This window comes from Delphinapterus leucas, chromosome 14 (genome assembly GCF_059928025.1).
Source record: "Delphinapterus leucas isolate spDelLeu-1000000601 "Yukka" chromosome 14, BTC_Dleu_Yukka2, whole genome shotgun sequence".
Lineage (NCBI taxonomy): Eukaryota > Metazoa > Chordata > Mammalia > Artiodactyla > Monodontidae > Delphinapterus > Delphinapterus leucas.
The window spans coordinates 21,812,212-21,824,777 of record NC_143142.1 but is presented as its reverse complement, the minus strand read 5'-3'; the positions used below and the strand labels follow the sequence as shown (position 1 = coordinate 21,824,777).

The window sequence follows — 12,566 nt, the reverse complement described above, 5'->3', positions numbered from 1 at the left end:
GACTCAGCCCATGCAGTGAAAGGAGACTTGTGGTGGGTGTCAGTTTCCTCGTGGGGCAACACAGATTAGAGCCACTGCAGGAAGTGTGGATCTCAATTCCAAGGGGGACATTTGAGATGGGGCTTGATGCCTGAGGCCAAGTGTGCCAGAAGGCTGGATCACCAGGCCTAGAGGGTAGTGTGAGCAAAAGTGTGACACAGGGAGAGAGTCTGAGGTGGGCCGGGAGTTTTGTGGCCTGGAAAGGAGGATTTCTGGGACAGGTCGCAGGAGATGAGGCTGGGGTGGTGGGTGGGGACAGGACGAGGCTGGGTCTTGAAGGGCTTGCTAATCCCTGCTGAGAAGTTGGAATTTAGCCTCTAGGCAGCAAGGTGCTAAAGGATTTCTTTTTTCTTGTCTTCCTCCCTTCCTTTCCTCCTCCTCACTCTTCTCCCTTTCTTCCTTTAAATAATTTAAAATTATATAATATTTGACATGTGTAAAATAAGTGTAAATTATAAAGCAAACCAATAAAGTGAACACCTTTGAACTCACCGTTAATTTAACAACAAAAACTTTGCCCATACAGTTAAATCTACCTCATACTCTTTGATGTCTGTCGAGACTTGCCTTTTCCACTCGGTATTGTATTTCCAAGATCCATCGTGCTGGGGAGGCTGTGGGGCATTCATTCACCACTGTCTAACAGTTCATCACGGGGAGATACCACTTGGAGGATTGTTTTCTTTAAGATTTATTTATTTAATTTATGTTTGGCTGCATCAGGTCTTAGTTGTGGCACGTGGGATCTTCGCTGAGGTGTGCGGGATCTTTCATTCTGGCGCATGGGCTCTAGTTTGCGGCACACAGGCTCTCTAGTTGAGGTGCTTGAGCTCAGTAGTTGGGACGTGCGGGCTTAGTTGCCCCACAGTATGAGGGATCTTAGTTCCCCAACCAGGGATCGAACCTGTGTCCCCTGCCATTGTAAGGTAGATTCTTTACCACTGGACCACCAGGGAAGTCCCTACTTGGAGGATTTTAATCAGCGATGGAAGTGATGAAATTTGCTTTGTAGCAAGATCACTCTGGCAGGTTTTGCTATTCTTTTTAATCTAAAATCTAAAAATCTTATGGGACTTGCCTGGCGGTCCAGTGGTTAAGACTCTGTGCTACCAATGCAGGGGGCATGGGTTTGATCCCTGGTCGGGGAACTAAGATCCCACATGCTGCAGGTTGTGACCAAAAATAAATAAATAAATAAGTAAAAATCTTACAGCTCTCTTCTCTTTAATTCTTTTTTTTTTTTTACAAATTTATTTATTTACTTTTGGCCACGTTGGGTCTTTGTTGCTGCACGCGGGCTTTCTCTAGTTGTGGCGAGTGGGGGCTACTCTGTTGCAGTGCGCGGGCTTCTCATTGCGGTGGCTTCTTTTGTTGCGGAGCATGGGCTCTAGGCACATGGGCTTCAGGAGTCGTGGCACATGGGCTCTAGACCGCAGGCTCAGCAGTTGTGGCACATGGGCTTAGTTGCTCCACGGCATGTGGGATCTTCCCGGACCAGGGCTTGAATCCATGTCCCCTGCATGAGAAGGTGGATTCTTAACTATTACGCCACCAGGGAAGCCCTTCCCTTTAATTCAGACATAACCACAGCCCTCTTCTCTGCTGGGTGGGAGTGTATGTCCCTAATAGATACTCACCACATCATTTTTCGACCCCGACCACTAGCTTTACTGTCAGTCATTTGTACTATGAAAAGAATAGGTGTGTTTTCCAAGTATAAAATCATTCTATTAAATATGCATTTTAAACTGTACAATACTATTCTCTGTTGTTCTTCAGCAAATGCACCCAGCATTGATCAGAGGTCACAAACTATGAGCCAAAGATGTGTGTGTGTGTCTCTCTCCTCCACCCCACAGATGTGCTGTAGAGTTCGTATGAAACTGGAATTTCCCTCTTCTCTTGGAAAATGGAGGATCTTTCCACATGGGGTGCCCTGTGGTGCCAGTTGCTTGGAGCTGAATAGCCCTGCTGTCTGGCAGGATGGCTGGGCTCCCCACCTGGCCTGGTCCTTTTATTCATGCTACCTGCTAGGCTCCCAGGTTCCTTAGGTGTCCTTGAGTCCTTGTGCTTGGGGGTCAGTGAGGAGGAAGGCTGGGAGGAGACTGGCCTCCCTTCCTTGGCACCAGCCTTGTATACAAAGCGTGAACTGTTCTCTTACCAGCTTGGTGGGGTGGAGAGTTTCTTGTATTTTCTCACTCAGGAGCCAGCTGTGCTGTGTTCTGCCTTCCCCTGTGCGTGGAATTCAAAGTGTACCGAGGCAGGGGGCCAGAGGCCTGGTCTGGGCCTCCTTGACCCCTTGGGTGGATGTCCTGAGTTCTGCTCTTGGGGTTTTCCTCTTGGGGAGCTTCTCACTACTTTTCCTCTTTTTTCCCCTTTTAGCCTTGTATCATCAAGATTAAAGACTTTTTTGATGCCGAAGATTATTATATTGTTTTGGAATTGTGAGTAGTAAACTTTTTTTTGTTTCCATTTAAACGTTTATAAGCCACCAAAGAGCCTAATGGTGGCTTGCATTTATCCATGCTGGGGACCCTCAGTGTATGTATGTGGTAGGGGGTTAGTATCAATTCTAAAATCCCTCTAGTGTGTCCAAAGGCATGTGGATCTGAGGCTTGTGTTTGAATCTTACTCTGCTGGTGACTGACTGTCTACCCATGGGTTAGTTTACTTCACCTCTCTGAGTATCATATTCCCTGTGTTAAATTGGGGTAATAATGATAACCCCAGGCACAGATGCATAAGGTTCAAATGCTGTGAGGTCTGGAATCCCCCAGCAGAGCACCTGGCACACTAGGTGCTCAAACACAGGTGCATATTATTACTCTGAAATAACTGGCCTGGGTGGCCCTTGCTGCTTGGGATCATAGTACCAGGTTGCATGGTGACACCTGAGTATCTTTCAGGTGCTGGTTTTCTTGCAGGTTTATTTGGTGCGATTAAAATAATTGCCTGTCTTATTCCTGGAAGAGACCTGTTTTGATGTTCGTTCTGCATAAATGTGCCGTGTTTCTGGGAGTGGCTGTCATGGCAGACAGACAAGGCTTTACTCCTGAGCGGGAAACAGTGGCTATGCTGGCTGACCATTAAGATTAGAGAGTAAATAGCAGCCCCAGTCATAGCACTAGGAGAGACTGGACAGCCCTTGTACTTAAGGGAATATCTGTTGCTATGAAATAGGAGATTGTTATTTGACTGGATCTAGTTAAAACATTTTAATAATAATAGTAATAGTAATAATAATACAATAACAGTAACTGATACTAATTAAGCACTTAATATGAGCCAAGTCCTGCTCTAAGCACGTCACAGGGATTGACTCATTTAACTTTCCTGTCATCCAGATTACTTACAAGTTATTGGTGAGTTACTGTTTTTGGGTCCACTTTACAGAAATGAGAACTGAATTGCAGAGGGATTGAATAATCTTGCCAAGCATCTCCACTGTGCCAGGTGCTTTACCTACATCAGTTATCTCTTAATTTTTACAACAGCCATCAAGGTAGGTGGGATTTTATCCCCATTTTTTGAGGAGATAGAAACAAGCTCAGAGAGGTTGTGTAACTTGCCCAAAGTCCCACAGCTGGGAAGTGGTGGAGCTGGGGTTCAGACCCCAGTTGATTGTAGGTTCCTGCTTTCTCCTCTACACCAATCTCAGAACCACCTGGGGTGCACAATAAAAATGCAAACTCCTGGGTCCCACCTCTGATCTACTGCATCAGATTTTTTAAAAGCTCCCCAAGCGTCTCCAATTCCCACCGTGCTCTTCCTCCATCTTTCCTTGTTCCTTAGTTTCCAATGGGCACATCTTTGTTGTGGACGAGGCTTATTACCTTACTGCTTTTACAAATGGGAGTCGAGTGAATGAACACTTTGCTTGTCTTAATGAGTTTGCTTTGTTTGTGTTATTCTTTTCCTTCCAAGTGAGTTTCCCTCCAGGAATGAACCCCCTGCTTTGCCTGTGTGTTTCAGGATGGAAGGAGGAGAGCTGTTTGATAGGGTGGTGGGAAATAAGCGCCTGAAAGAAGCTACATGCAAACTCTATTTTTACCAGATGCTCCTGGCTGTGCAGGTAAGAGAAGCCCTTGCTGCTTTTGAGAGTGTACTTTCTTTTAAGTGTTACTCTCCCAGTTAGGCAGAAGATGAGGGACCAGGGATAAAAACCCAGAGAACAGAGTGTGTGTGTGGGTTGTTCCATTCTTGGCAAAAACATCCCACCCCTTTGACTCAGATGAGAAAGTTCTTGCTGTGAGGCTTAAGAGAGTAAAAAAAACGAAGTTAAAGAAATAAACACAGTCCCACATGGCCTCTCTTTAGCTTGGAGGTATTCCTGGAGGGGAAGGGATCTCTACTGCTGCCTGATCCTTGCAAAAATCCCCCTTACCTCTCAAGGGGGAGCTGGGCAGGTATGAGGACAGATCACACCCCCGTGGCACAGTGCTAGGGGTTTCTTACACATGTAGTATCTTGTTAACTGTAGCAGGCACGCGGGCAGGCACATGCTCTGCCTTCTCTTCAATATTCGGGGCAAGTGTTGGGTGGAGGAACAGCTGATGGCACCCTGCATGCTTCAGAGAACATCACCCTTTCTCAACCCAGATTTGGTTGTGGCGATTCCCTGCCAAGGCCTCTTCCCTTGAGAACCTACTGTGTACAAGAGACGCAGTGATTGGGAGCAGCTCTTGCATTGGGTGAGGATTGAGGGAGATTTTCCAGGGGCTGGTCTACCTGGGTGCCCACCCTGGGGGCTTCACCAGATGAGTGGAGGTGTCTTGGAGTATTTTTCCTCTAGGCCAGAGGGATATCCAGAGAAAATTGAAGCCCATAAATACCTAACCAGTGCTTTACTCTCTTAATGGTTTGTTCCCAACCTTATATTATACCAAGAATATTAAGATGAATTGAGTGCAGATCAGTGGATGTGGGAAACTTTTTTTCCTAAAGAAATATGACTTAGTATATAAAAATGAATACACAAAGAAATATCACCATTCTATTTCAGCCATAGTTTTCAAAGACTAATCTTTGCATCAAGGAGTATGTTAACTCTGGGTGTTCAAACAGATAATCTACACATGTGTACTTTACAGAGTCCCTTTAAAAATATTCTCAGGGATGGAATAACCAAATATACTATTTTGGTGGAATTTTTATCGTTTAAGATGGTCTCATAATATTTTATATCATCCATTTACATTTTTATTATTGAAATTGACATCTTCTGTTTCTGCCAATATGAAGGGATAGTTATTATTTTGAAGAGTGAAGTAAAATGTCTACTGTCATAAGTTGCCTTTTTCATTTTTCTACTTTTTTTTTTTTTGCGGTATGTGGGCCTTTCACTGTTGTGGCCTCTCCTGTTGCGGAGCACAGGCTCTGGATGCGCAGGCTCAGCGGCCATGGCTCACGGGCCTAGCCGCTCTGTAGCATGTGGGATCTTCCCGGACCGGGGCACGAACCCGCGCCCCCGGCATCGGCAGGCGGATTCTCAACCACTGCACCACCAGGGAAGCCCCATTTTTCTACTTTTTTAAAGAGTTTCTTACAAACAAATTTGTAAACACTAATCCATTTATCCAGTGGTTTTCTATGATTTGGGGGAATATGGTTGTGAGTAACATGGCTTACAGTTTCATCCAGCTGTAAAATGTGTGTGTGTGTGTGTGTGTGTGTCTCTCTCTCTCTCTCTCTCTCTCTCTCCTCACATACTACTCCATATATCTAAGGGTCATGCCTGTCTTTCTATGCAGTACCTTCACGAAAATGGCATTATACATCGGGACTTAAAGCCAGAGAATGTTCTACTCTCATCTCAAAAAGAGGACTGCCTTATAAAGGTAAGAAATGTATGTTCTATATGTGGCCAGTAGATTTCTGTTCAGAAACTGTTTTTAAATTCATCAAGTAAAAAGTAGGAGCATAAAAAGGTAGAGAACTTGACCTTCCCACTTTTAGCAATTCTTTTAGAGATCAGATGGTATTGCTCCAATCCAGATGTAATGAGCATTTATTGAGCTCCATTGTGTATAAGCCACTTTCATCTTCAGAGGGAGGAAGTAGGGGTCTAGATGGGAGAAACACATCCCCTGTCTTCCTCTGTTTAAAACAGCACTTCCCAATCCTGGCTTCATTTTAGATTCTTCTGTTGATTTAAAAAAAAAACCAAACAGGGCTTCCCTGGTGGTGCAGTGGTTGAGAGTCCGCCTGCCGATGCAGGGGACACGGGTTCGTGCCCCAGTCCGGGAAGATCCCACATGCCGCGGAGCGGCTGGGCCCGTGAGCCATGGCCGCTGAGCCTGCGCGTCTGGAGCCTGTGCTCTGCAACGGGAGAGGCCACAACAGTGAGAGGCCCATGTACCGCAAAAAAAAAAAACAAAAAAAACCCAAACAAACCGTGACACCAAGCCTACGCCTCAGAATCACTGTAGATGGCACCCAGGTGTAAATATTTTCCTCAGGCTCCTCGGGTATTCCAGTTTTCAGCCAAGGTTGAGAAACCAGGGTCTAAGGAGAACCAGGAATAACTAATTAGAATTCTAGAGTGTCTGTTTACGGTTATAAGCCTTTCGTAAGGTTACAGAAAACCAAGATCTAAGTTGAGAAAACCTGGGCCTTAAAGTTCCTTGGCTCAGGAATTTTCATTTAAGCAAAATTAAATAACTTGCAGAGTTTAAAATTACCTTACCAAAACATCAATGTGTAGATTCCAGATTAATGGCAGCATGAACCATAGGATAGGAACTGTTCTAATCTACATGTCTTTTGGGACTGGCAGACTATGTTACTCTTTATTTTATGATGTCATTAAAAGTGATTCCCTTTTGTCCTTACTTTAGATTACTGATTTTGGGCAGTCCAAGATTTTGGGGGAGACCTCTCTGATGAGAACCTTATGTGGTACCCCCACTTACCTGGCTCCTGAGGTTCTTAATTCTTTTGGGACTGCTGGATATAACCGTGCTGTGGACTGCTGGAGTTTAGGAGTTATTCTTTTCATTTGGTAAGAAAAAGTTTTCATCTCTTCAGACTCTGGTTGGAGGTATTTAGGTGAAATCAGCAATGTGTCCAGGTCTAGAGCTTGTGTTTAATTTAGGTCACTTATTTTGACCATCAATTTAAAGCAACACCTAATTTTTCATGATGCTGAAAAAGAAATCGATGTATCCATGAATGCCACTGAGAATGCCACTTGATTTCTTTTCCTTTCTCTCTCTACCAATATTAAGCCTTAGTGGGTATCCACCTTTCTCTGAGCATAAGACTCACGTGTCACTGAAGGATCAGATCACCAGTGGAAAATGCAACTTCATTCCTGAAGTCTGGTCAGAGGTCTCAGAGAAGGGTATGGATACGAAAGGGTTAAGAATTTGTGGTTTGCTAGAATGTGTGTGTGCCGTGGTGGGAATTTCTTTTCAAATTCTGTGATGTTTTCTCCTGTCAATCCTGTTCTTATTTTCTGTTGTTAGTTTTGCACCATTTGAGAGGCAAAGGAAATTATTAGGAACTTGGGCTCCAGAGCCAGGCTGATGTAGGCTCGTGTCCCGGGTCTCTACTTCCTAGCTCTGTGACCTTAGGCAAGTTATTTAACATCTCTGGGTCTCCATTTCATTTATTTGTAAAAGGGGCACAATAAACCCCTACCTTAAGGGGTTTTGTGAGGGTTAAGTGTAATATGCTCACTGTGCCTGGTATCTATTTAAGTGTGCAAAATAATGGGTAACTTTTTAGTTACAAGGTCTCCTTTGAATTAGTAAGCACAGCAAGAGCTAAATGTAATTACTTTGTATTTTAGAATTTGAAAGGGTAACTTTGTAATTCTCAAAAGAAAAAGTAGAAAACTGAAACAATGTACCACAGATGATTGTGCTAAGTGTCACAGTGTCTAAGGAATAATATTGCAATATACAACCAGCCTCCACTTGTTGCTGGCTGTCAAGTTTTGTTTCTGCCAAGCCTGGAATTTCAAGGAGCGAGCTCTTGCTGGCCGAGGAGCTCTCACCATCACTCTGTGGGTCTTGGAGAGAGTTGGCTGAACATCCTGAGTTTTAGAACTGGGGGAAGTTCATCTTTAATTAGTTTGAACTTGAGTCCAGCAAGGAGAGTAGGGACGGAGAGCTAAGAGGTTGTGATGTCTGAGCAGGGAGTGTTGGGGAGCATCATGGTCATTCCTGGTGTTCTAGAGCACGTGGACAAATACAGAGTGGGGAGGATTAGGGGGCTGTGCCTACTGATCACAATGACCTCAGCCCCTCTCTCCTCTTTCTGGATGTTGGCCTGTGATTCTGGCACACTCTAATTTTGTTGATTTAATGCCTTTATCCTTCTCACTGTGATTTGCCAAATTATCTTACTGCTTTAGCTCTGGACCTCGTCAAGAAGTTGTTGATAGTGGATCCAAAGGCACGTTTTACGACAGAAGAAGCTTTAAGACACCCGTGGCTTCAGGTGTGTATGGGGCAGTGCCTGCCAGCCTAAAATACCCGGGCAGCCCTGAACTGTGCCTGAGAGATGGGGAAGAGGATGAAAACATATGTTTGCTTTGTTGGGTCTGTTTAATGCAATTTTTAAAGACTGAGGTTTAGGTGTGTCGGTATGTGTATGTTTGTCTATGGGTCTGAGCGTGGGTGTGTCTCGTGTTTGTGTGCAACCTTTACAACTTGACTTGGATAGACAAGCTCACTTTATGGCCTGTCCTGGTTCCACTTGGCTTCCCTGAGTCTGCGGTTCAGTTGTGTTCCATTGTGCTCCTTTGAGAGATTGTTCTAGCTCCAAATTTCCACCCTAGCTATGTCCTTCTCTTCTCTCAAACACCGTATCCCAGACGGGCGGGATGGGCTGCGTTCCAGCCATCTTCAACCTTAGATCAGGGAAGCAGGGGTGGGAGGAGGGGAGCAGCCTCGCTGGGGTAGAATCTGGCTATTTCTGAAGCCCAAGTGATCGGGCATGAGGGGTCCCACTTCTCGTTCATGGTGAGTAAGCATGCCGTTAGCAGATTGTCACCTGTGCCTTTCAAGTCTGCATTTCCTCTGTGTCCCTGCTGGGGGTTGTGGCTGCCATTAGATTATGTACTGATCTCATTCGAGATGCCAGGGTTGGAAGTCCTTAGTGGCTTTGGTGGGCTAGTCTTTGGTTTTAGAATTCACTACGGCCTCGGGCAGGCTTTTTGATGGATGCCAGGTCTTCTGTTAAGTGGAGTTCCTTTTAGCACAGCCATATGCCTTTCTGTTAACTTTCATTTGGTCTCTGTTTCCTGTGGGGATGGGGGACTTAACCAGGTTGCTTGAGGTGGAGGCTCACATACTGTGGGAATTTCTAGTCCAGGAACTCCTTGGGCCATCTAGTCTCAGCACTGTGCTTCTGGAGCTCTGGGAAGAGTGTCCTCGTTCTTTCTCTCTTCCAGCCCTCCACACCGAACAGTTCTGCTCAGGCCAGCTCAGGTTGAGAACAAGAAATCCTTACAAGAAACAAAAAGTAGATATATGTGTTTGGGATGTTGCCCTGGAAACAGCAGTCCCTCCAGAAAAAAATCTGTCAGATGATTTAGCACTTAATAGACAACACAGATTTGAAACTGCAGGACCCTAGAGAAAAGGAATTTGGAAATAAAGGGTGCCTTTGCATGTGGGGACTTAATTTTGATGAAAAAGAAAACATTCCTCTTGGCTCTTTTCATGTGCCTTAATAGGGAAGCTCTTGGGGGCCAGATATGGAGGTAGAGGAGCTGTGTTAATCTTGAAGAAAACAGAGCTTGCCAGTTAGGCCTGGGAACAGGGTTTACATCTGCCCAAAATGTACAAACAAGCATAGCCTATTTTTCTTGTACTTTTTGTCTCAAAATTGTTAACAACAAAGGAAAAGGTGAAATTCAACCCTGCCACAGGGGTCTCACTTGAATACTCTTTTGTCCACATTTTATTTTTGCAGCAGAAGGCGGAATGAACATTCAGTGAGGACGAGGATGCCAAGTGCCCACAAAAATCACCTGCTGGTGACAGTTTAGGTTTCATTTTGGGAAAATTCAGTGTTTTTGAGGAAACTAAATGGTTTTATGGGTCTGGCACTGGACTGAGTGTTTGGAATGTGAGTTCTGATCTCTTTTTTGTTATTAACAGTGTCCAATTTTGGGAGCATCCCTTATACCCACCTTTGACCTCATGTTCACTTCTTTTTTTTTTTTTTTAATTAATTTATTTTTGGCTGCGTTGAGTCTTTGTTGCTGTGCGTGGGTTTTCTCTAGCTGCGGCGAGAGGGGGCTACTCTTCATTGCGGTGCGAGGGCTTCTCATTGCGGTGGCTTCTCTTGTTGCGGAGCCCAGGCTCTAGGCATGCGGGCTTCAGTAGTTGTGGCATGTGGGCTCAGTAGTTGTGGCTCGCGGGCTCTAGAGTGCAGGCTTAGTAGCTGTGGTGCCCGGGCTTAGTTGCTCCGCGGCATGTGGGATCTTCCCGGACAAGGGCATGCACCCATGTCCCCTGCACTGGCAGGCGGATTCCTAACCACTCCGCCACCATGGAAGTCCATGTTTACTTCTTGAAATAGAGGATTTTTTCTTGCTTAACTTGGAGGCATATTACAATGTCATATTTTTTAATAGACTGTAGACATCTCAAAGGAAGGGTATTTACAGATACACATTCTATCTGTGGTATGTAATGATCTCCTTTTTCAGATTACTGCTTACCGATGACTCTTTTTATTTTCATTTCTGGCTGTGCCATGGCTTGTGGGAACTTAGTTCTCCATCCAGGGACTGAATCCGGGCCCCAGCAGTGAAAGCACTGAGTCCTAACCACTTGACTGCCAGGGAATTCCCAACTGATGACTTGTTTTAAATACAGGCTTAAATAGGCTTGTGGTCATTTCTGTTTGGCTGCATGGTTTCACCTCTTCATGCATTCATTCATGCTTTCAGAGGACAGGTAAGGAGCTCATGTGTCAAGCACTGTTAGGCACTGTGGATACACAGTCCAGGTGGCGGCCAACCCTGACTACAGAGCAGTGAGCTACATGTGGTAATAGGGGTAGGCACAGAGTATGGAGGATCCCCAGGATGAGGACTGCCCACAGGGCTTCCGGTACCCACAAGTTCACACGGTGTGGAGACTGTCTGAGGGCAGGGTGGCCTGGGGATGACATAGCAGTATTACTTTGCTCAGGCTGCCATAACAGAGTACCACTGACTGGGTGGTTTAAACAATAGAAATTTATTTTCTCACAATTCTGGAGGCTGGAAGTCCAATTTCAAAGTGCCAGCAGGTTTGGTTTCTCCTGAGGCCTCTTTCATTGCCCTTCAGGTGGCTGCCTTCTCTCTGTGTCTTCACTTGGTCTTTTCTCTGTGTGCTTACATCCCTGGTGTCGTCTTCTTTTCTTATGAGAACATCAGCTATAATGGATTAAGGCCCCACCCTAAGAGCCCAATTTAAACAAAAAATTTATTATATTTAAGTATGGTTGATTTACAATGTTGTGTTGGGCTTCCCTGGTGGCACAGTGGTTAAGAATCCACCTGCCAATGCAGGGGACACGGGTTTGAGCCCTGGTCCGGGAAGATCCCACATGCCACGGAGCAACTAAGCCTGTGCACCACAACTACTGAGCCTGCGCTCTAGAGCCTGTGAGCCACAACTACTGAGCCCGTGAGCCATAACTGCTGAAGGCCGTGTGCCTAGAGCCCGTGCTCTGTCAGAAGCCACCGCAATGAGAAGCCCACCCACCACAACGAAGAGTAGCTCCCGGTCGCTGCAATTAGAGAAGGCCCGTGCACAGCAACAAAGACCCAATGCAGCCAAAAGTAAATAAATAAATAAATTTATATTAAAAAAAATGTGTTCATTTCTGCTGTACAGCAAAATGATTCAGTTATATATATGTATACATTCTTTTTCATATTATTTTCCATTATGGTTTATCACAGGATATTGAATATGGTTCCCTGTGCTATACAGTAGGACCTTGTTGTTTATCCATTCTCCATATAATAGTTTGCATCTGCTAATCTCAAATTCCCAGTCCATCCCTCTCCCACCCCTACTCCCCCTTGGCAACCACGAGTCTGTTCTTCATGTCTGTGAGTCTGTTTCTGTTTCATAGATAAGTTGATTTGTGTTATATTTTAGATTCCACATATAAGTGATATCATATTATAATCTCTAGGTCCATCCATGTTGCTGCAAATGGCATTATTTCATTCTTTTTTATGGCTGAGTAGTATTCCATTGTATGTATGCACCACATCTTTATCCATTCATCTGTCGATGGACATTTAGGTTGTTTGGCTATTGTAAATAGTGCTGCTATGAATATACGGGTGCATGTGTCTTTTTGAATTATAGTTTTGTCCAGATATATGCCCAGGAGTGGGATTGCTGGATCATATGGCAACTATTTTTAGTTTTTTGAGGAACCTGCATACTGTTTTTCCATAGTGGCTGCACCAATTTACATTCCTACCAACAGTGTAGGAGGGTTCCCTTTTCTCCAAATCCTCTCCAGCATTTTTAATTTGTAGACTTTTTAACGATGGCCATTTT

General features: G+C 44.8%; 2 protein-coding genes across 3 annotated transcripts in view; both read left to right on the top strand.

Moving 5' to 3' along the window:
* The window catches only part of TTC28 (tetratricopeptide repeat domain 28), a 655,470-nt gene that overhangs the window by 48,579 nt on the left and 594,325 nt on the right, over positions 1-12,566 (top strand). The window lies entirely within an intron of this gene.
* Positions 1-12,566, top strand: part of CHEK2 (checkpoint kinase 2) — a 40,826-nt gene that overhangs the window by 22,668 nt on the left and 5,592 nt on the right. The window contains exons 8-13 of one of the 2 annotated variants that reach the window (XM_022550847.2): positions 2,422-2,483; positions 4,012-4,111; positions 5,790-5,876; positions 6,876-7,039; positions 7,266-7,381; positions 8,399-8,484. In XM_022550847.2, coding sequence (XP_022406555.1) covers positions 2,422-2,483; positions 4,012-4,111; positions 5,790-5,876; positions 6,876-7,039; positions 7,266-7,381; positions 8,399-8,484 — 615 coding nt within the window. The remainder of the gene's footprint in view (positions 1-2,421; positions 2,484-4,011; positions 4,112-5,789; positions 5,877-6,875; positions 7,040-7,265; positions 7,382-8,398; positions 8,485-12,566) is intronic. The other variant, XR_016387531.1, reaches the window with a different exon arrangement.